We start from the raw sequence: 24,161 nt of genomic DNA on the forward strand, positions 1-24,161 counted from the left end.
GAGAGAGAGAGAGAGCAGGGGAGGGGCAGAGAGAGAGAGAGAGAGAGAGAGAAAATCCCAAGCAGAGCCCGACGCAGGGCTCCATCTCATGAACTGTGAGATCATGATCTCAGTCAAGATCAAGAGTCAGATGCTTAACTCACTGAGCCACCCAGGCATCCCTAGAAATTTATTTTTCAAAAATACTTTAACAAGTATACAAAAATTTTCATTAAAATACTGTCTATCTCATTAAAATACTGTCTATCAATAGGGGTTCAGTTAGATAAACTGGTACATCTTTTTTTTTTTTAAACTTTTTTTTAATTTTAATTTTAATTTTAATTTTTTTTAATATATGAAATTTATTGTCAAATTGGTTTCCATACAATACCCAGTGCTCATCCCAAAAGGTGTCCTCCTCAATACCCATCACCCACCCTCCCCTCCCTCCCACCCCCCATCAACCCTCAGTTTTGGTACATCTTTTTTTTGAAATAATGATTAATATTTACTAATTAGAAGATACATTCGAGAATGTTGTCAGTTTTTAAAAAATCAAGTTGTAATATAGTATACAAAATGTGATCTGTCAGGTGGTGTGTGTGTGTGTTTGTGTGTGTGTGTGGTCACAGAAAATTTTCTGAAAAAACGTGTGTACATTTAACTCTGAGAAATGGGGTTAGCATGGGAGAACTTTTGATTTTTACTTTAACTATCTTCTTTGCAATAAAAAAATAATTTTCAAAAAAAAGAAGAAAGGCATTCAATTTATGTGTATTATAATTCAGAATGGAAACTTAAATTATCTCATTCTAGGTTGATAAAAATAGTAAGAATATGAACACAGGCAATAGAAGCCATAATTTAATCAGACACATCTTTTTGTTTATAAATATTGGCATAAAAGACTCTAAAGGTAATAAAACATTTCACATTACCTACGAAGATTTGTTTTATTATATTTTCCAGAATATATTAGATCACCTAAAGTTGGCGACTTTAGGTTTAAGCTAAGATATAGAATAAAGACTGGCCAAGAAATCCCACATTTACCAAATTCATAAGGTTTTTTAATCTCTACGAATTCTCTGAGGTTAAATAAGTTCATTATATTCATAAGGTCTCTATTTGGGATAAATTCTCTATTATTTAATAAGGGATGTGCCATAGAAGGGTAAAGACCCTTCCACATTCATTTATATTCATGAGGTTTATCTTGAGTATGAGCCCTGAGAGGTCTAGCAAGTTGTGCACTTCGACTGAAGCCTTCTCAACCTTCGCATGTAGGTTTTTCCCTCTACCATGACAGCTTAGGTGAAGGTAAAGGATGAGCTCTATTTGACAGCTTCCCTGCATGCACTGCATTTCAAATATTCTTTTCTTCGATTGGTTCCCCTGTATTTCACTCAAATTCAATTTTGTTTTAGGTTTTTATTACATGCATTACGTTGATTTACACTCTTGTTGGAATAACATTAATAAAGAATATTGTCTTCAGAATGGGTGAAAGCACTCAGCTTTCTCACCAATAAGACAGAAATATAACCTAGGCTGGAGGATGTTTAGAGAAAAGAATGTATTGCCTGGGACATGACAGAGTCTCAATAAGTGTTAGTTTCCTTTTCTCCCCCCTGTAAAACATGGTGCTATCTTTGTTTTAAAGTAAGGCAAAGAGGCGATACAAATGAATTTCTAAATTATAATGAGTATTTTTATTTTTTCATATGATAATTAGCAGAGAAACAGTCCTGGACAGAGTTGCAGTACAATATGCAAGTGTTACTACTTAATCTTTAAGCAAGGGGATACTTAGCTGCAAGAAAAATTGTACTTTATCTATGAGTCTTTGGTACTGTTTATGATTTTTGTCTATAATATCCTGGGCCCCTTGCTTTATTATTTTGTTATCTAAACGGTCAAGTGGGTTTTGCTTTAATAAAAATGAACATGCTTAAGAAAAAACAAGATCCACTCCATACAATATTAACTCAGACTGCCAACCTATCTTCACTCTGCTTACCTTGAATTATAAGCTTAAATAAAATCCTTCTTTAGCTTTGTAAGCATTTTTGTGAAACGTATTCAAAGTCAGAGGGAACATAATTCTTCTGGGTAGGAAAGAGGGAGGAATTTTTAGAAAATATAAGATGATGCTCCCCTAATGTGTTTTTAAAAGGAGGCATCCTTTCCTTTTATAGTCCCAGAATTCAATCAATGGTCATTTTATCCCATGAAGTTTCTAGTGAAGTGCTGAAATATGGAATTTACTATAATAGTGAAGAGTTGTAGTTTGAGAAATAAACAATTCAATAGTTTAAAAACAAACAAAAATTTCTCAACAGAAGACCATGGGGGAGGGGAAGGGGGAAAAGTTAAGGGGGGGGGGCAAACCATAAGAGTCTCTTAAATACTGAGAACAAACTAAGGGTTTATGGGGAGGTGGGGGAGAGGGGAAAGTGGGTGATGGGCATTGAGGAAGGCACTTGTTGGGATGAGCACTGGGTGTTACATGGAAACCAATTTGACAATAAATTATATTAAAAATAACTGTAAAAAATAAAAAAAAACAAAGAAAATACAAGAAGATGCTCAAATTATTCTGAAGAATTCTAAATTATTTTATTTTATTATTTTTTTAATATTTATTTATTTATTTCTGAGGGGGGGGAGAGAGAGAGAGGGTGGCAGAGAGAGAGAGGGAGAGAGACAATCTGTGCTGACACAGCACAGAGCCCAATGTAGGGCTTGAACTCACTAACCATGAGATCATGACCTGAGCTAAAATCAAGAGTTGGACGCTTAACATACTGTGCCACCCAGGTGCCCCTAGAAATCTAAATAATTTTAAAGCCAATTTTTAATAAAAGCACCAACTTACACTGAAGGGGCCATAATGGAGATTGTTCTTGTTGGTCTATACACAGGTTTGATATTCAATGGTTATATGTAAGATATTTTTGCTACTATTTCTCTGGAACAAGGTAGCCAATATAAAATTGCTTAACTGAGTTTATATTGCCTTGTTCCTCTCCCCACCCACCACTGGATAACATTCAATTTTAAGAAAGACATTTTGAGTCAGCTGTAGGTGTGATCCACTTAGCAAGCAATGCCACTGAAACACATAATACTTCGCATTTTAGTTTCTTTATAGTAGATCATCTATCAGAGACTAAGCCATGGCTGACTTCAGAAAACCATTGTGCTCAATTTTTTCTATAATCTTAGACAAGGTGTTTTTTTAAATAATATATATCTTGAAAGAGCTTCTTCAGAGCAACTTTATAAAACAGTTATCTTAATAGGGTATGAATGGCAGTAGAAAAGCAATGGAAGTTGGAGGGAACTGGAAGTAGGTTAGTAGTTTAAAGACTGCTTTCTCTCTCTGACCTTTGAAAAAGTCAGCAAAATTAAATATGAGAAAGCAAATTTGCCCTCCAAGCATCTCTTCTATGTCTTGCTGGTATACTGGAATTCTAGGTATTCCATCATGTGCAGTATTTGCCACTAGTTGCTTTTAATTTTTTTTATGTTTATTAATTTTTGACAGAGAGAGACATAGACAGAGAATGAGTGGGGGAGGGGTAGAGAGAGAGGGAGACACAGAATCCGAAGCAGGCTCCAGGCTCTGAGCTGTCAGCACAGAGCCCAACGCAGGGCTCGAACTCACAAACTGTGAGATCGTGACCTGAGCTGAAGTCGGATACTTAACTGACCGAGCCACCCAGGCACCTCTGCTTTTAATTTTTAATTAGAGGAAGACTCAGGGTGCCTGGGTGGCTCAGTCAGTTAAGTGTCCGACTTTGGCTCAGGTCATGATCTCATGGTTCATGGGCTTGATCCCCATGTTGGGTTCTGCACTGATAGTGTGGAGCGTGCTTGGTATTCTTTCTCTCTCCCTTTCTCTCTGCCCCTCTGCAACTCACACTTTCTCTCAAAATAAAATAATAATTAGAGGAAGACTCTACAAAAGTGATATCTGTGGCCTGGGAGAAGACACCCACATAGAGAGATACAGTTGGAAATATTTTTTGAAGATTAAAAAAAGACATTTTATTTGTTTTCTATTATGATACCAGTATTCTCATTACTGAAAAATTGGAAAATAAAGAGTGCCAAAAAAATCACCCATAACCACACTATCCTAGAGACAAGCACAATTAATATTTTAGTATCTTTATTTCTAATATTTTTAGATGTATATTTCCAAATAGTTGTAATATTACATACATGGTTTTGTTCTCTGCCTTTTTTCACTTACATTAGTAATGTACACATTTTCCAGGCTATTATTAACTCATTATAAATAAGCCACACAATATTTTATTATGTATATACCAAAACAAACTATATTTAGTCATTTTTCTATTTTTTTTTAAGTTTATTTATTTATTTTTGAGAGAGAGGGGTCTACGCTGTCAGCACAAAGACCAACACAGGGCTCAAACTCACAAACTGTGAGACCATGACCTGAGCCAAAACCAAGAGTCAGATGCTCAACCAACTGAGCCACCCAGGTGCCCCATCATTTTCCTATTTTTGAATTTCAAAATATATTCATACATAGTTATACTACTTAGCATACTTTATAGGCCTGAGGAGTTGTCAATTCCCTAATGCTCCTGAATGTGTTTAGAGTACAGATAACTCCAAACCATGCTTCTTGGGGTGTCAGAGTTCTCTTATTTCACAGAATTCCTAGATACTCAGGAGTGCCCTGTGGCCGGTGTTTATCAGGTGAACTACTGAGGAAGGGTTGTGGAGAACAGACAGGTCGAAAAAGTGACCATCTAAACATCTCAGTGTTAAGAGCCTCCTCTGATACCTTCCAGAGAAATCACTGGCCAATGTTGTACCAAGCTGTCGGAAATTAAATCAATTTGGAAGGATTCCGATTTCATTTTCGTTTTCTCTGTGACCTCAATAAAGAAGATGCTATCTTGGAAGGGAAGCCAGTCACTACATTCTGGATGCTCACACAGACAGCTGGTTTAGAGGCGGGGGAGGGGGGCTATTAACCTACTCAAGGATGATAAAACCAAAAGCAAAGATGGTGTGTAAATGTCCTGAAAATTAAAGGTTTAGAATTTCTATGAAGGAGCTCCAGAACAATATAGCACTTACTTTTTAATTATTTGAAATTTTACTGTTTATATTTTAAAAACATTTTAATGTTTATTTATATATTTTTGAGAGAGAGACAGATAGAGAGTGAGCAGGGGAGGGACAGAGAGAGGGAGAGAGAGAATCCCAAGCTATTAGCACAGAGCCTGATGGGGGCTCAAACCCATGAACCGTGAGATCATGACCTGAGCTGGAATCAAGGGTCGATGCTCAACTGACTGAGCTACTCAAGTGCCCCTGTTTATATTTTTAAAGTATAAAAGCAATTTGCTTAAACAGAAAGCAATGTTAGAGACCATGTCAAAGCCAAACCAGAATAAGTAAGATGTAATAGATGTCTTTTAACAGCTTGCAACAAGATTACTCAGATCCATTTTAGCACTTCCATGCTTTTAAAATATATCCAATTATCATTTAAACTAATATGGTCTTTTTTCTTAATGACACTCATTGGTTTATTTAGAAAATCTAATTTAGGTTTCATTGGCCTCTTCAACTTTGTGTTTCTTCTACATCTCATTAATTAACTCAAATATAATTTTCTTTGAGCACCACTTCCCTCATTTCCCAACACCAAGTATAGGTGGAATAACAACTAATTTTTAAGTTTTTTGATTGCTTATTATGTGTGATACATTGTGCCAAGTGTTCCGTATATATTGTTGCGTAAAATGTCCCCTTTTAGCCCTTTAAGCTTAAATTTGAATTTTATTTCATCTGATTCAAATATCTGATTTTAATATTCCTCCTTCTTTTGTGGCATTTGCCTGGTATATTTTTTTTTTTAATTTTTTTTCAACGTTTTTTATTTATTTTTGGGACAGAGAGAGACAGAGTATGAACGGGGGAGGGGCAGAGAGAGAGGGAGACACAGAATCGGAAACAGGCTCCAGGCTCCGAGCCATCAGCCCAGAGCCCGACGCGGGGCTCGAACTCACGGACCGCGAGATCGTGACCTGGCTGAAGTCGGACGCTTAACCGACTGCGCCACCCAGGCGCCCCTTGCCTGGTATATTTATTTCTGTACTTTGATTTTCAATTTCTTGTGTTATTGCAAATATATATCTTATTGTTAAAAACTTACTTTGAAAATCTCATTTAATAAATCAATATAAGTCAGTCAAATTTACTGGGTTACTGATAAGTTTAGATTGATTCCTGACACATTGCTTTCTGTTTTCTATTTACTCTTTTTTTTTTTGTTTTCTTTGTTACTTTCCTGGCATGTATGAGACTAAGTCTCCCTGTGTCCTAAGTTACACTGATGCTTTAGAAGTTTTATGGCCTATATCTAGCTAATCTAATTTTTCAACACACGTATTTACACATAAAGTTTTCTATTAACTTTATTATTATTATTATTATTATTATTATTATTATTATTATTAACATTAAGAGTTTCCCAGGGACGCCTAGCTGGCTCAGTCGGTTAAGCTTCCGACTCCTGGTTTCAGCTCAGGTTGTAATCTCACGGTGTGTGGGTTCAAGCCTGTATCAGGCTCTGCACTAACTGCATGGAGCCTGGTGGGATTCTCTCTCTCACTCCCTCTTCCTCTGCCACTCCCCTGCATGCTCTCTCTTGGTCTCTCTCTCAAAATAAATACATAAACTTAGAAAAAAAAAGAGTTATCCCAGATCTGTATCCTCACTTCAAGCAAGTTAGGAACTTTGGCAGTATTTTACTTCCTTATTCTCCTTCTCTTCTTGTCACTCTCCCTCTGTACCCCTCATGTTGAGGTCATCTGGACTTTAATTCCAAATTTTTGTTAAAACTTTTGAATAATCAATACTTATTCAGACTGAGCTACAAGCTTTAATTTTTTTTCCTTGATCAAAACTCTTTCTTGAATCTATCCTATTTTTCTTGGATTAATTTCCAGGAATGTATCTTCTAGTAGTTCTTTCAGAGAGGATTCAGGGGGTAATAAACTTTCTGAACCCTTGTGTCTGAAAAGGTTTTTGTTTCTTTAATATAAGTATAATTGACATAGAATATCCTATTAGCTTCAGGTAGAGATCATGGTGATTTAATATTTTTATGTATCATGAAAATACCCCCATGATTAGTCTAGTTACCATATGTCTCAATACAAAGTTATTATATTATTGACTCTATTCTCTATCATGTACATTACATGCAAATGTAGAAAGAAAATTAACAGCAAAATCCCATGTATATAATATCCAACTTTAATAATTATTGAGTTGCCTGGGTTTTTTTGATATTGAATTGCATAGGTTCTTTATATATTTTGGATATTAACCTCTTACCGGATATATAATTTGCAAATATCTTCAACCATTCAGCAGGTGGCCTTTTTGTTTTGTTGATGGCTTCCTTTGCTGTGCAAGAACTTTTAGTTTGATGTAATTCCATCTGTTTATTTTAGACTTTGTTGCCCTTGCCAAAGGAGACTGGTCAAAAAATACTGCTAAGACCCATGTCAAAGACCTTAATGCTTATGTTTTCTTCTAGGAACTTTATGATTTCAAACTTACATTCAAGTCTTTAATCCATTTTGACTTTATTTTTGTACATGGTATAAGAAAGTGGTCCAGTTTCATTCTTTTGCATGTAGCTGTCCAGTTTTCTCAACATCATTAATTGAACAGTCTTTTTTCCATTGCATATTTTTACTCCTTTGTCATAGATTAATTGGCCATATAATTGTGGGTTTATTTCTAGGCCCTTTATTCTACTGCATTGATCTATGCATCTACCTATTTTTATGCCAGTACTATACTGTTTTGATCATTATAGCTTGTAGTATAGTTTGAAATTAGGGAGTGAAAAACTTACAACTTTGTTCTTCTTTCTCAAGGTTGCTTTTATTTATTTGGGGTCTTTTTTAAAATAAAAATTTTAAGATTTTTATTCTATTTCTGTGGAAAATGCCATAGGTATTCTGATGAGGATTGCATTGAATCTGTAGATTGGATAATATATATATTTCAGTAAGATTTTTCTTCCAACCTATGAACATGATATGTACCTTTCCATTTGTTTGTGTCTTCTTCAATTTCTTTCATCAATGTCTTATAGTTTTCAGAGTAGGCCTTATACCTCCTTGGTTAAATTTATTCCCAGATATTTTATTCTTTTTGATGAAATTGTAAATGGGATTGTTTTCTTAATTTCTTTTTCTGACAGCTTGTTATTAGTGTATAGAAATGCTACAGATTTCTGAATGTTAATTTCATATCCTGCAACTTGACTAAATTAACTTATTAGTTCTAACAGTGTTTGGTGGAGTCTTTAGGGTTCTCTCTCTATAAACTATCATGTCACATGCAAACAATAACAGTTTTACATCTTCCTTTCTAATTTGGATGTCTTTTATTTCTTTTCCTTGCCTAATTGGTGTGGCTAGGATTTCAAAAACTTTGTTTCATGAAAAGAGGTGAGAGCTGATATACTTGTCTTGTTCACAATCTTAGAAGAAAAGCTTTCAGCTTTTCAACCTTGAGTATGATTTTAGCTGTGGGTTTGTCATTTATGGCCTTTATAATATTGAGGTATGTTCTCTCTATACACACTTTAAGAGTTTTTATTATAAATTAATGTTGAATTTTGTCAGATGTTTTTCCTGCATCTATTAAGATGAATTTATGATTCTTATTCTTGGTTTTGTTAATGTAATGTATCATGTTGATAGATTTGTGGATGTTGAACCATCTTTGCAATTGTGGAATTAATCTTACTTTGATCATGGTGTATGATCATGTTAGTCTTGTTGAATTTGGTTTGCTAATTTTTTTTGAGGATTCTTGCATCTATGATCCTTAGGGATAATGGCCTGTAACTATCTTGTGTGTGTGTGTGTGTGTGTGTGTGTGTGTGTGTGTGTGTGTAGTCTTCTCCATCTGGTTTTGGTATCAGGGTAATTCTGGGCTATAAAATGAATTTGGAAGTGTTCTTCTTCTCAGTATTTTGGAGTAATTAAAAAATGATTGCTACTATTCTTTAAATGTTTGATAGAACTTACCTGTGAAGCTGTCTGGTTCTGGACTTTTATTTGCTGAGAGTTTTTTAAAATTATTAATTCAATTTCATTACTTATAATTGGTCTATTTAGATTTTCTATTTGTCATTCAGTCTTAGAAGACTGTGTTTCTAGGAAAATATCCATTTCTTCTAGGCTTTCCAAATTATTGGTATATAACTGTTCATAGTAGTCAATTTCTGTGATGTCAGTTATAACTTCTCTCTCATTTCCAATTTTATTTATTTGGGTCTTCTCTTTTTCTTGATGATTCTGGCTAGAAGTTTATTGGTTTTATCTTTTCAAAGAACTAGCTTTTAGTTGCATTGATCTTTTCTATGTTTTTTGGGGTGTGTGTGTCTCTATTTCATTTATTTCTACTCTATTATTTTCTTTTTTTTAACTAATTTTGGGCTTTCTTCTTCCTTTTCTAGTTCTTTAGGTATAAAGTTGGATTACTTATTTGGAATTCTTTTTGTTCCTTGAGGTAGGCTGTATCACTATGAACTTCCTTCTTAGAACTGCTTTCGATGTATCACATAGATTTTGAAAAGTTGTATTCCCATTTTCATTTGTTTCAAAGTATTTTTTGATGTTCTCTTTCCTTCATTGACCCATTGGTTATTTAGTAACTACTTAGTCTTCCTGTGTTTATGTTTTTTCCTGTTTTGTTCATGTAGTTGATTTCAAGTTTCATATTTTTATGGTTAGAAAAGATGCTTGATATGATTTCAGTCTTCTTGAATTTACTGAAACTTGTTTTGTGGACTAACATATGACCCATCCTGGTGAATGTCCCATGTGTACCTGAAAAAAAGTGTGTATTCTTCAGTTTTTGGATGAAATGTTCTATGTGTATCTATTCAGTCCATCTGGTCTAATATGTTGTTTAAGGCCAATGCTTTCTATTGATTTTTCTGTCTGAATGACATTGAGGTAAGTGGGGTATTAGAGTCTCTTACTTTTATTGTATTGCTGCCAATTATTCCCTTTATGTCTGTTAATATTTTGCCTTATATATTTAGGTGCTGCTATATTGAGTACATAAGAATATCTTTTTTATCCCTTCACTTTCAGTCTGTGTGTGTCTCTGTATCCAAAGTCTCTTTTAGGCAGCATATAAAACGTCTTATTTTTTTTTTTTTTATCCACTCAGCCACTGTATGTCTTTGGACTGGAGCATTTAGTCCATTTGCATTTAAAGTAATTATTGATAGGTATGTACTTATTACTGTCATTCTGTTATTTGTTTTCTGGTTGTTTTTATAGTTCTTCTCTGTTGCTTTATTCTTCTGTTGGTCTCTTCTTTTGTGGTTTGATGGTTTTTTTTCAGTGTTATGTTATTTCAGGGTTATTCTCTTTATTTTTTGTGTTTCTACTGTAGGTTTTTTGGTTATTTACAAAAAACACGGTCACCATGAGGTGTGTGTGTGTGTGTGTGTGTGTGTGTGTGTGTGTGTATACACACACACACACACATATATATAGCAGTGAAAAGATTTTTGTTTTTTCCTAATTACTTGTATGATAATTGGAGAAGAATTTTATGTTCTGAATAATTTTTACAGAACTAGATAACTTCTTCATTTTTTTAAACTTGAGCTTAGTGCTACCAAGAAAAGTATGATGAAGCTCATTTAGAAGCTTTTTGGGTTTCTGCATCAGTGTTCTGAAGTTTCTTCCTGGTGCTATAGGACTGGCCATTTTCCCATTTATCTTGCTAAACATTTAATTCACAGGAACTATGTCTTTTCTTTATTCTTTTTTCAATCTTGGCAACTTCAATAATATCTTTGAATATTACATTCCATCTATTCTTTCTGACCTTTCTTTCAGGAATTCCTATTTTTCTAACATCAGAAGAGCCAATTTCTCTCCTATACTTTATATCTTTTTTTCTTATATCCAGTGACCATAAGTTTTGGATAAGTTTGAAGACTCAAGTTTATAGCTCATTAATTTGTTCTTCAGCTATGCCTATGCTGATATTCAGTGGAGAAGAAAATCCATTAAATTTGTTTTAACAATCATATACTTTCATTTCTCACATCTCTATTTTTTCCTCATAAAATCTGTTTTAATTCCTCAAATGCAGTATGCTCTCCTATCCCTTTGAGGATATTAATTATGCTTCTTATAAAATCTCCATTTGTTTATTCTGCTACTTCTATTTTCTCAAACCTTAGTTCTTCAGTTTGATGATTTTTTAAATGGAGGTGATTTTCCTAAGATTTGTTCATTTTAGATCATTTGCTTATATTTGTATCTGCTATTATTTTTTTCATTTTGGTGTAAAAATGGCCACAGATTGGGGCAGATGGACCTTTGGGGGGACTGCAATGAGAGGCCTCCATTCTCCTTGAGATTTCCAGTCACCTGAATTGCCCTGCTTCTCCATTCCAACTGTCCACATTCATTGCTTGTTCCTGGGAGCAGAAAAGCCTCCCTTTGGAAGTAGGTGTATTGAGGGGCTCACCTTCTTGGCAGTCGCTACAGCAGTGCCTCAGAGCCCCGTCCTGATTCCTGTGTCCAGCATCTGTGTCCCAGAGCACTGGTGAGACATCTTTTTTAGTGTCTTATCAAACATGCGTTTGGGACTATAGTTTCCTCCTTCCATCAGATCTTTTCCTCTTTTCTCTCTCTTTTTGTACAATCCTTTATAATTCCTGGCCCAATTAGGCACATTTTCTTATTTTATAGTGTCATTACAGATGTTTGCTCATTTTCTGTAATCTCTAAGGACTTGAGACATGTGGACATGTCTCATATAGATGATTCAGTATTTGAATATTCATTACATTTGTGGAGTTCCTCTTTAACATGAATGCTCTAGTGACAACAATTAAACAGGTTTTTTTTTTAAAGGTATTTTAATAGTAAAAACATACAATGTTTGCATTTGGGATAAAAGAGAAATATACAAAATCTATATTATAGCAGTGTGTTTTTCTACAAAGCTCCCTCCCACCTAAAGGCAGTCTCAGCTAGGTGAAATATGGTAGTTGCTAATTAAATGATGTGTTTGTAAAGTGACGCCAAAGTTCAGAAAGACATAAATTATCAGTATACTCATTAAAATTTCTCTCTTGCTGAAGTAACAGATGTGTCTTCTTTAGGAAAAGGAGAAAAAAATCTTCAAGATCCCACTTAAAAAAATAAACCTATCAACACTGGATTTAGGGCAGCTTTGAGATATGAGAGGCAAACAGCTCTTGCCTCTTTGTGATGTGAAATCAAATAGCTGGACTCAAATGGTAGGAAAACAGGAATATTTGGGAAAGTGGACTCCAAAAATAGTCATAATGATGGTGGCTTTCTTTTCTTTCTTATGAAGTGTTTTGAAATTATTAGAGAGGAGCACATATTCATTTTTCTCTTTCACAATTCTTACCGAAGAAAAACACAGTTAATAGATGTGCAAATATTATATGTGGGTTAACAATTTAATTAACTTATTTACTCTTTAATTTTTTAGTTTTTAAAACAAGTCACCTCAAAGCTAGACAGCTCAATCAATTCTAATTTACTATCTAAGTTTTCTGTCTATTTTAGCATGTGGGCCAGTAATGATAGATTGTCAGTGTGGGTGATAATGATTGAGTTGAAGAATGAGACAAATATTTAGTAAACCTGGCTGGTTAAACAAAACACATCAAGATTTCACTCCCAAATTCCTAATCTGGTTTTCTTTGTCAGTTCTTACCCTAGGTAAAAATATGTCACATTAATTTGATTTTGTGACAGGATTTCTTTCCTGAAGCTATGATTAAAAACTATCATGACAGCATTCTTTCCTAGACCAATAAAGCCATTTGGGAGTGGGTGAATGCAGAGAGGGGACACGGGTACACACACACACACACACACACACACACACACACACACAGGACTAAACCAGCATTTTTATCATCACTGCAACCACAGAAAACACTAGATCCTCTCATTATCCTTTTATGCCTTTATAACATAATGCCAAGTGGGATGACTGGGCCACCAGATGAGAGCATAAATAAGGGAAATCTGGGGGGTGTGGCCTGATATCCTAGGGGAAAAGCTGCAAATAATCCTAAGATGTAGTTGCTAGAATCATGTACTATTTTTAGAACCTGGATGAATTAATTGTATACCAATTAGGGTGGCACAGGTGCTTTTATCAAGCACATTATTTTGTTATTGGAACAGAGATCTGCTGACAATGCCAAGGCCTGAAAGTATTAGCCTTTTAACTGTGACCAAAAACTCTGATATATCACGATACTGAGAAGTGGCCAAAGAGCATAAATGAAACCACCTGAGTCACCAAGTGGATGGAATTTGTTCTGATGTTCTTCTGTGTCTGTACTGACTTGAGCTCCCTTTTCTTTAAATTGTTTTAAGTTTATTTACTTATTTTTGAGAGAGACAGAGAGAGATAGCAGGGAAGGGGCAGAGAGAGAGGAATAGAGAGAATCCCAATCAGGTCCACACCGTCAGGATGGAGACTGATGTGGGGCCTGAACTCACAAACTGTAGGATCATGACCCAAACTGAAACCAAGAGTTGGACACTTAACTGATTGAGCCACGGTGCCCCACTTTAGTTCTTTTTTCAAGCATAAATACTTTTGGTTCTTTTTGTTTTGGGGGGGGGTGAATGATTTGGTTTAACCACAAATTCTCTTATATCACCAGTACTCTGTGAAAACAGAATGTCTGCTCTGTTAATTGGAGTAATTTTTTGCTAGCTATGTCTCTGCACTTGTAATTTTCTAAGATATACTGGGTTTCTTCTTATATAAAATCAATTCCTTTCTAAGCCTTATTCATGGTTTTCTGTTTGTACTAAATCTTCAGTTATATTACTAGGTGATTACTGGATGGACCATTAATCCATTCAAAAAAGCTTTTCTTTTGTTCTCTTATAAATGATTTTGATGATGCAACAAGCTGAAAAAAAATAGAAAGAGAGGATGGTGGGATAGGGGATAGATGGGTATGAAGGTCATAATTAAAAACATTTTGAGGGGCACCTGGGGAACTCAGTCAGTTGAGCATCTGACTTCTGCTCAGGTCATGACCTCACAGTTCATGAGTTTGAGCCCCCTGTCAGGCTCTGTGCTCACAGCTCGGTGCCTGGAGCCTGTTTCCAATTCTGTGCCTCCTTCTCTCTCTCTGCCCCTTCCCCTCTGGTGCTCTGTCTTTCTCTCTCTCAAAAATAAATAAACACTAAAAAAATAATAAAGAAATAAATTTTATCGGAGCACCTGGGTGGCTCAGTCGGTTAAGCGACTCTCAATTTTGACTCAGGTCACCATCTCATGGTTCGTGGAATTGAGCCCCACAATGGGTTCTGCTGACAGTGCAGAGCTTTCTTGAGATTCTCTCTCTCCCTCTCTTTCTGCATTCCACCCCCCTGCACTTATGCTCTCTCTCTTTCTCAAAATATATAAATTAACTTTAAAAAAATAAAAATAAATTTTATATGGGGCTGGGTATCACTGGGAACCACTGGAGTCCCCAGGGGTTGTGGGGGACATCCAATGAAGAGGATGACTCATCACGCCTGCCTGGATGATATTAGCTTGGAGAGATGGACGAGTGAGGGTCAATGAGTGTCTTGTGTTTCAAGATTCGGGATTCTCTTATAGGCAGTCAAGCTCCATAACCAGGAAAGGGTTTTGAATTGGTCTTTTGTATCAGGAATCAGAAAGAGAGAACTGATACGCTGGTGATGATTCTTTATCTCCAAAAGACAGATAAAGAAGCCTTGCTTGCATTGTCAAAATTCTGGACCCCATCAAAGCCCACCCGTTTGTAAGGGGATTAGAATGAGCCCTGTGTAGGATCTCCTGGGGGAGATGAAATGTAGATGTAGATGAAATAGGAGAATAGTAGGTGTGGGTCCCTCAAGGAAAAACCGAAGTTGCACTAGACATGGAACTTCAACGGTGCCAGGAAGCTTTATGGACTGAAGGGCCTGACCATCACTGCTAGGCTCTGAAGGAATTGGCTCCCTTAAAGTGTGAACCTCCCTCAGAGGCATACCTGGCCTGCCCCACAGGCTGGACTTCCCGGAGACAGTGAAGAGCCACAGCAGATATCTAGCTTTCAATAGTGAAAGACCCTGATGTGGCAGCAAAAGGTCACAGAGGCAGTGGCAGCTCAGGCTGCTGGCCAGATTTCTATCCTGTTGGGTCTGAATGCACCCCCGGGCAATGAATGGGAGGCACGGAAATCAAGAGAGCCACGGCCTTCTTGCACTCTTGGGCACTTCTTGCCTTTTGGTTCCATCCGGTTTTGATTTTATTTGTTGAAATCAGAGAGACACGACCACCTCAAATGTTGTGTTCTGGAAAAAGTTTCTCAAAGTTAACAGTTAAATTATTGCTATTTTATATTCATTATAGAATTATACTTTATGTTAACTTCATTCATCTCCATCATAGTCTTAGAAAATATACACTAAACAATAAGGACCTGATCACATGTGTTTACTGAAAAAAAAAAAAACCACTTCTAGATTTTCCTTCCTACTCACACTACCTTATAAATTTAGATTCTCTGAACCTACTAACTTTTTTCAACTTTAACTTCCGGGAATATGCTCCTCAATTAATAGGAACTATCTTAGGGACACAAGACAGCACACAGCTCAGAATGGCCAGAAAATACCACCATCAAACCTCCCTCATTGTTTTAGCTTTCTTCTTCTTCAACGTCAGTCCTATATTCCTTTTTTAAAAATCTTTCAAAGATAAATTTTACTCTCTAAACCATTTTTATAGACCAAAACCACATTCCACAGAAAATCAGGTAGCAGCATCTTTAAATCTCCGGCTCCAGGAAGACAACTGAAAGTCTCAATGTAACAGCAGTGGAAAGATTTTGTATCCTATACACAATGAAAAAGACTTAGTCCCAGTAAAAGCTGAATAAATGAAAATGAGATAGAAGCGTTCAGCTGAAGTTAAAAGGTATTCGCAATTATAAAATTTCAATACACATAAAAATAGTTGATTATTTAATAAAGAATGCTTAGGACAAGTGTGACCCATTTGTCCTGTCTATGATAAGAATAATCAGCACTGATTTAACTATGCTTTTGCTATTGAGTAATATGCATTTAAAATATGTCCAGTGGAATAAATATAAGTGCTATGCACAGCATGGAAGATAGCAATTACTTACCCTGTAGGCTGGCTCTCAAATTCTTCTGACCACTGCTCTTGAATATCTTCTGTAGAAAGATCTACATCCCGGGTGGTGGCAAAATTGAACTCACTGCCTTCATTTCCATGGAAATAAATGGAATTCCCATCTGACTGACAGCTATGCTGTAGATGAAAAGAGAACATGGGGTGGCTGTTGAATTGGTTTTGTAGCTGTATCTGTCTTACTCATGTATAATTAGAGTTTTTAGAGAAGTCATTATACTATTCCCTCTATGATGGACTCTCAAATCAGAAGAGCTTGTTACCTCTTTTTTGTCTTATTTAATTCAATTACAATTTCTTTCTAACTTATTAAGTTATTACAAAAAAGGAGTCAAGAGGCTATTTGAGCTTTGCCACTCCAGCCTTCAGTATGAAACAAGAATATTTTAATTGGTATAATTTCCCATCTTCGCCCAGTCCTTGTCATGGGAATTAAGTGTGATAATGACTTGTCATATATTTTCAATACCGTGCTTATGGGCTAAATCACACTGACCTTTTCAATATTCTGTATATTTCTGGCTTGCCATTCACACCTTTCACAATTTGTCTGTAAATGGAATGTGAGTAGAAAAGCCAGCTAATCAAAACAGGGAATACAGAAAAGGTCAAAGTAATCCCTGATATGATCGTATATTCTCAGCTACCTTTTGAGTAAAAGTTTCTGACAAGACCTAAGTAGTGTGTGATGCTTACAATAAGGAGCTGGGAAATCAAAATCTTTGTTATTCTCCCAAAGAGCACAAGGTTTACAAAAAATTTAAAAACAAAGTATTTCTTGTGATACTTTTTTACCCTATAGTTTTTCAGCTTAAAGTGAATAGTCAAAGGTAAGATCAAACTCTGAGAAAACTGAATGTTTAGTTTTTAAAAAATGTAAGTTTTTATTAACTACTTTTTGGTAGTATGTCATATTACAGAAATACTAATAAAAGAAAGATCAAACATTCTTTTAGGCTTTATATATTCTGAAAATGAAATAGAAACGAAGGAAAGTAATTGGACAGAAAATATTGGGTCCAGCGACTCTAAGTTATACAGAGCAGGGATCATGTCCATTTTGTTTCTTGCTGTAAATACAATGCTTGGCTTATAGTCGGAATTAAAAAAAATATTTGTTGAATAATTCAACAAATGAATGAATGAATTATATGGGCTATGTCTTTTCAAGTAATCAATTAATCTTTTATGGAGAACTCACTATGTAGAAGGTATTAAGGAAGGCATTGGAGAAAGGGGTTTATAATGAAGTATAATAATACATAGTCTTGGCTCTCAAAAAATCCCAGTCTCATTGAGAGATACCAGAGATATTTCTCAATGCTAGAAAGCAGATGGTAAATGCTAATGAATGAGACAAGGTAGGAATCACTGTCCAGGGCTGGTCTAAATGCATAGGCTTCATGGATGAACAGGTCCTCAACTTGCTTTAAAGGACAGAAAAAGATCCAAGTTGAATGACACATATGAATGAACAACAAAGGTGATAAGTAGGCAAGATTTGGAGAATTAGACTGGAGACTGAGAGTAAAATCTCAAGTAGTGGTCTAAGAGATCTCTATCATATTCTGTTGGCAGTGGTGTCCTAAAATAGGGGAGTAATGTGTGCAAAGAAATGTTTTATGGTAATTAAACTGGCTATGGCTGATAAAATCAATTGAGGGAAGAATCAGAGTACTGTACTGAAAGAGTAAATAAAGCTTCCAGAAGCTTCCAGAAGTTCAAGAGATTCAGAGCATCTGATCTTGGGGGAGTCATTTCACAGCGCTAACACATAAGGCTCACTCAACAGAGCTTGTCATCATCTTAGATCATACTGTAGTGTATAGCATGCATCACCTGCCTGAGAATCTTCTTCCACCAAAGTGAATACACATTATTCATGGATGCTAAACCGAGCTCATTATAAGTGATCCTTAACCCACACAAACCAATCAAAACTAGGGTTCAGTTTATTTAACAGTAAACAGAAACTGTCAAAGGCAAAACCCAAGAATCTACTACTCTTATCCTGTAAAGACCCCAAATGCTAACTAGAAAAAGATTACTTTCCTAATAAATCCACTGAACTCTAAATAACGTTTTTCACAATTATCTTCACATTCTGGAATCCTGAACAACTGTCATGTATGTTTATCTGGAAGTAATATAAGGACTCTGGTATCAGTGCAAAGGACACATTTCGTCATTGTCTAAGGAAAAGCCATACGTGAAACATCTATGTGTATGAACACAGAGTAATTCCGTTACAATTTACACAATAAAAAGAGTGATCACTTAACATGAAACCTTGGTCATTACTGGCTAAATATCAATTTAATTATTTAAATTTTGGTTCCATTTGCTTCAGAATTGTTTGTTAATATTTTAAGACTCCGTGTTACAAATAATTGTTTTGCTACTCTTCAAAAATTTATATTATTAAGGTATTTGATATATATTTTAATTTAGCTGAGTTGGAAAATTTAGGTTAAAAGAGTCGTGAGAAAACTAGATATTGTTTAACTGCATATTGTTAAACTTATTTCAAAAAATTAAAATCAATTGTTTTAGAAAAATAGAAATACTTTTAAAGGATCTTTTTGTTAGTTATTTTGCTGTTATGAAATACATTTGGTAGTTGAATAGACCATTTGTAATTATATAATTATTGAAAATTATCTACCATATATACATTTTTGACACTGTAATTACAGTAGTACCAGCATATGAAACACATGTAATATTTATCACATCAAGAATAAATAAAGCAATTTAAAAAAATAGTAATACCTTAATTGAATGTTAATCAATTTTCATGCTACTATGATAGGATATAATAACTAGTAGAATCTGTCTTTGGCAAGTTTCTGTGAAGGATATAATGGTATGGTTTTTAGCATAGTTTTATTATTTCAATAGGGAAGGAGCTGTTTTTTAACAACTTGTAGTAAAAGAATAATAATGCCAAATCTAAATCCAAACAAACAGGGCAGTGGTTTCTAATAGTGTTAGCCTTTGCACTACAAATCTCCTAATCCTGTCTGTCAGGTTTAAGAGAAGATTCACAGTTAGCTCTTTTCTCCCTTCCTAAATAGGCCCAAAGTCCTTTGGGTGTAGAGAAGAAGTACTGATCTTTGAATATTCTCTTCTTCATAGTCTTAGTGCTGCAACATGTTACCAAAAAAAGGGTTGTGACACATGCAAAGTAAACAGCCACAACCCAGCAGGAGGCGGCTCAACCTCCCCTAGTTCTTAGCATGATGGGGCTGTCATTTTCTGGGCAGCAGGGCCTGGAGATGCACAGAACACACACACACACACACACACACACACACACACACACACACACACGGTAACGGATGGCTCCTCGACTCCCCACTATGCAGAGGACAGCAAGACACAATTTTTGCCTCTGCCATTGTGAGCAGAACCCAATGTGTTCAAAGTTTGGAGTCAGGGTAATGCCAACCAGCAAGGTAATTTGGCCTATAGAGGATAGTTTGTGTGAAACTGGTGCATTCCTGAGCCATCTGAGCAGGAATGGGCAGGGATGGGCCTACTGAGAATTTGACTGTATACTGACCCTGTACTTAAGAATCCTGTGAAACGAGGGGAAGTGTGCCTGAGTAGCTCAGTTGGTTAATTGTCCGACTTCGGCTCAGGTCATGATCTCACGGTTCATGGGTTCGATCCCCACATCAAGTTCTGTGCTGATAGCTTGGAGCCTGGAGCCTGTTTTGGATTCTGTGTCTCCCTCTCTCCCTGCCCCTCCCTGCTTGTGCTCTCTCTCTCTCTCTCTCTCTCTCTCTCTCAAAATGAAATAAACATCAAGAAAAAAAAAAAGAATCCTGTGAAAGGCAGAGGGACAGTTTAGGGTTCTCATTCTGAGGATTCCTAAATCAGTTACAAGGCAAGTTAGAGTTTCATGTGATTTCTATTTTAGGATTGGTCACAGGGGCTCAAAATCTTAGAATGGGCCTGGTTTCCCAGATATTCTCCAAACTAAGAATTTATGCCTGAATGCATTTGGATTGGGATAGAATCCCTGGACCTCTGCTTGTTTGATACGGCATCTCTGCTTCTGGACAGGAATTCATGGCCTCCTTGGTGATGGGGTTGCTTGAACCCTCCCCTAAAATCTACCTCAATTAATTAAGCACTTACATGAATTGAGGAGATGAAAGCTGGAAAAGAACAAAATACTAGAAACCAAACACAATCAAGATGGCAAAGAATGAAAACTCAGTTACTATCCATCCTCAAGGAGTTTGAGGAAGGGAATCAGAAGGTGTGTTCAAATACATTTACTCTACTTAATAGCTACGCGTTTTGCATAAGTCCGTTACCCCTCTAGGCCTCAGTTTCTCAAGCTATAGAGTAGTATCAATAATATCTATTCCCTACAGATGTTGTTAGAAGCACAAGTAATATTGCATGTGGAAGTGTGTTTTTAAAACTTCTGTTGGGGGGTGCCTGAGTGGCTCAGTCGGTTGGGCGACCGACTTCGACTCAGGTCACGATCTCACGGTCCGTGAGTTCGAGCCCCGCGTCGGGCTCTGGGCTGACAGCTCAGAGCCTGGAGCCTGTTTTGGATTCTGTGTCTCCCTCTCTCTGACCCTCCCCCGTTCATGCTCTGTCTCTCTCTGTCCCAAAAATAAATAAACGTTAAAACTTCTGTTGGTATAAAATAATCACTATTTTATTTCTGAATATATATTTTTGCCAAAAATAAGATATTATATTCCATACTCTTAGCAGTAGGTGATAGAGAAATGGAAACATATTTAAATCTATTTTTAATTGTGTTTCTCATTAGAATAGTCATTAAAATTCTTCAGATCAACTTAAAACCTTTAGTAAAATGTGAAAGAATATGACTTACAATATCATAAGGTAAAAATACTGCAACATTCATTCACTTTAAGAGCAGATAGAACCATCAATTAGAACTTTAAAAGTCCTCCAAATTTTGGCAGATTACCAAAAATTCTCCAAGGACAGGAAAATTTAATAATGCAAGATACTTGTTGCCACTTTTCTTACGGAAGAACTTGCATTGTATATTATCAGTATATTATGTTTAAGATCCAAGCAAAATGCACATTGAAAGTATGAAAAGAATTTCAGGAAATTGCTTTCAGTGATTTTAATACCCAGCTGTTCTTGTTCAGCATCTATTCAAACTCATGTCATTTATATGCAATAACAATAAAAATCTAAACAAGTTCAAAGGAAAGTAGAATGTCTAACTTTGTGAAACACATGAGCTCTTGAAATGATAAAAACAAGAATATTTTGGAATTCAGGAGTACTCTGAGTATACTAAAAATCTATCAGATTTTTTTTGAGCAAACGATCATAAAATTTTATTTCTTGAGTCATAGCTTTTGACTGACTTATGGTGACTATATATCAGGTAACTAAGCATGTATTTGGGGCAAAATAAAAGTATAAGTTCTGAAGATGGCTCTAAACATTTCTATTTCTAGCCCTCATAGGGTACATTAATTATGATATTAATTATAATTATTTTTACTTTGTGTCACTATTTTAGCACTGATCAATGACATATACTTTATACTTCTAAGTACTAGAGATCCCCAATTTTTTTTTTAAATTTTTAACGTTTATTTATTTCTGAGACAGAGAGAGAGAGACACAGCATGAGCAGGGGAGAGGCAGAGAGAGAGGAAGACACAGAATCTGAAACAGGCTCCAGGCTCTGAGCTGTCTGCACAGAGCCCGAAGCGGGGCTCAAACTCACGGACCACAAGATCATGACCTGAGCCGAAGTTGGACACTTAACCGACTGAGCCACCCAGGTGCCCTTAGAGAGCCCCAATTTTTAAAAATCCCTTAAATATAGTCCTTATTTGTTTGTATTTGTCAAATGAAACTATTTTCCTACTTTGCAGCTAAATGGGTTTCCTTTACTTGAAAAGCAGAACACAGTGTAGCTAAGTGACAAGAATTTGCCATTCAGAAAAGCATCAACAGGAAACATCAGTGCAAATTCCTCAATATAACAAGTCCTTGGCCACAATTCAGGATAGCATTTTTCTAAGGTTGCTGCCTATACTCTGCTGAAAATGGTAATGACTTCACCTCTGTACTTGTAAAAGGACTTGCAATCGCCCCCACCATAGTTTAATTAGGTTTTCGTCAAAGATGAACACTGAGGCACCTCTTAATATTACCTCCCTAGGGTCTAATGGCCCCCCATGACTTTTTCAGGCATCTGTAACGTTACAATTTATTTTTTTGACGATACCCTTTTCGTTGGAATGAGTATATTGGGCATTTGGGCAATGCCAGCTTGCAGAGAGCTGGTGGCAGATGGAATGAAATCTGCCTGGTATGGCTTCCCCTCCACATGAGCAGAGAGCCATCCATTTCCTCCATTAAGGAGTTGTCACTCAGCCCACCCAGCTGGAAGACCATTTTTGATAGCCAAGCTGGCTGGTGGCAGACAATTCAGATACAAAGTGCACTTTAAAAGGAAGCTAAAACATCATTTGTAGGAAAATTGAAAATGCATGGCTTCCACCACAGCCAATTTTTTAATGACTGTAATATTTTAAGTGATTATTTTTGCCACTTCAGATTGCTCCTTAGAGAGGAGAGGTTTTTTAATTAAAATCTAGGCAATGCAAATAGATGAGATGTGAGGAGCAGAGGAAAGAGAAATAAGATGAATACAATTAATTAAAATGGCATTGTTGGCAGAGTCATAAATTAGCCAAAGTCTGGCTGGAAATAAAATATATTGGTATAGGAGTTTCTGGATTAAAGTGAGATGTGTGACTGAGTGATTAGAAAGTGACTGACTTACAGCCTGCACATCATTGTGTTTCCTAAGCCTTTCACTGTGCTATAGCTATTATCACATAGAAATACATATTTTCTACATCCTGGTTCAATTGTCTTTAAAGGTACAGACTTTCATGCTGTATTTAAAAAATCAAAATAGGAAAAGAATGATTTCTCTCATGAGGCAAAATGAATTTCTGTCATTTTCCACACATTCAATTTCTAGGTAATTTAATGCCAGTTAAAAAACCAAAAACTTGGCCATGAACACAGTCCAGGTGCAGGAGGGCTGAAGTGCATTTTCTCTAGTCAACACAATAGATTCAACCATGGTGAGTGAATTTTAGGGAGCTTAAAGAGTATTTTTTTTTCTCATTATTTTCTGGATTCGTTCAGCATTCACATTTGAACCACTTCGTACCAAGATTCATAAAGATTCGATTTATGGTATATTTTGTGACAAGTGTATAATTACTTGGCAATAGTTACGACAACTCTAAAATGGCAACAGTGACAGATTTGAATTGGAGTAATGAGAGTAAGAATAACAATGTAAAATTCCATAGGGCAGTTGTTAACCTTGTCTGTGGGGATCAACTTGAGTTTCACAGGGTCTGAGGTTTTCAGACTTGCCTTCTCAAATTAAGGCCGAGGATGCCAGGCACAACGTGGGAGGCTGCAAGAGACTAAGGAATGAAAAGGGCTGGCTTTATAGTAAAACATACTTGGCTGCGAAAACTAAAATGGTTTGATCTTGGGGAATCCATTTGGCCTCTCTGGCTGTTTTTTCATCTGTGAAATGGGAGTAATTGTGAGGATTAGATGAGATACTGTAGGTAGCATGCCTACTAAAGACTAGTGAATCTCAGGAAATCAGCAAATTGCCCCCATTTTCATTCATTCACTTAACAAACCTTACTTTAATTAATTAGTGATTAAATATGTCAGCTTCAGACCAAAACAAACAAACAAAATAAAGGGTGCATCAGTCAGGGAGGCTCTTGAGATTTGTTTGAATAGTTATTTTCGGTAGAATTTATCAAAATTACTGGAGTCCGTGTTATTGCCACCCTTGTCATGGTGATTTG

The 24,161-nt window shown here is 36.0% G+C and overlaps 1 protein-coding gene across 3 annotated transcripts in view; it reads right to left on the bottom strand.

Moving 5' to 3' along the window:
* RELN (reelin) overlaps positions 1-24,161 on the bottom strand; it is a 532,794-nt gene that overhangs the window by 196,340 nt on the left and 312,293 nt on the right. For all 3 annotated transcript variants that reach the window (XM_040472867.1, XM_040472866.1, XM_040472865.1), the window contains exon 11: positions 16,256-16,401. In XM_040472867.1, coding sequence (XP_040328801.1) covers positions 16,256-16,401 — 146 coding nt within the window. The remainder of the gene's footprint in view (positions 1-16,255; positions 16,402-24,161) is intronic.

The sequence above is a fragment of the Herpailurus yagouaroundi genome, unplaced genomic scaffold (genome assembly GCF_014898765.1).
Source record: "Herpailurus yagouaroundi ecotype Mexico unplaced genomic scaffold, PumYag 100, whole genome shotgun sequence".
Lineage (NCBI taxonomy): Eukaryota > Metazoa > Chordata > Mammalia > Carnivora > Felidae > Herpailurus > Herpailurus yagouaroundi.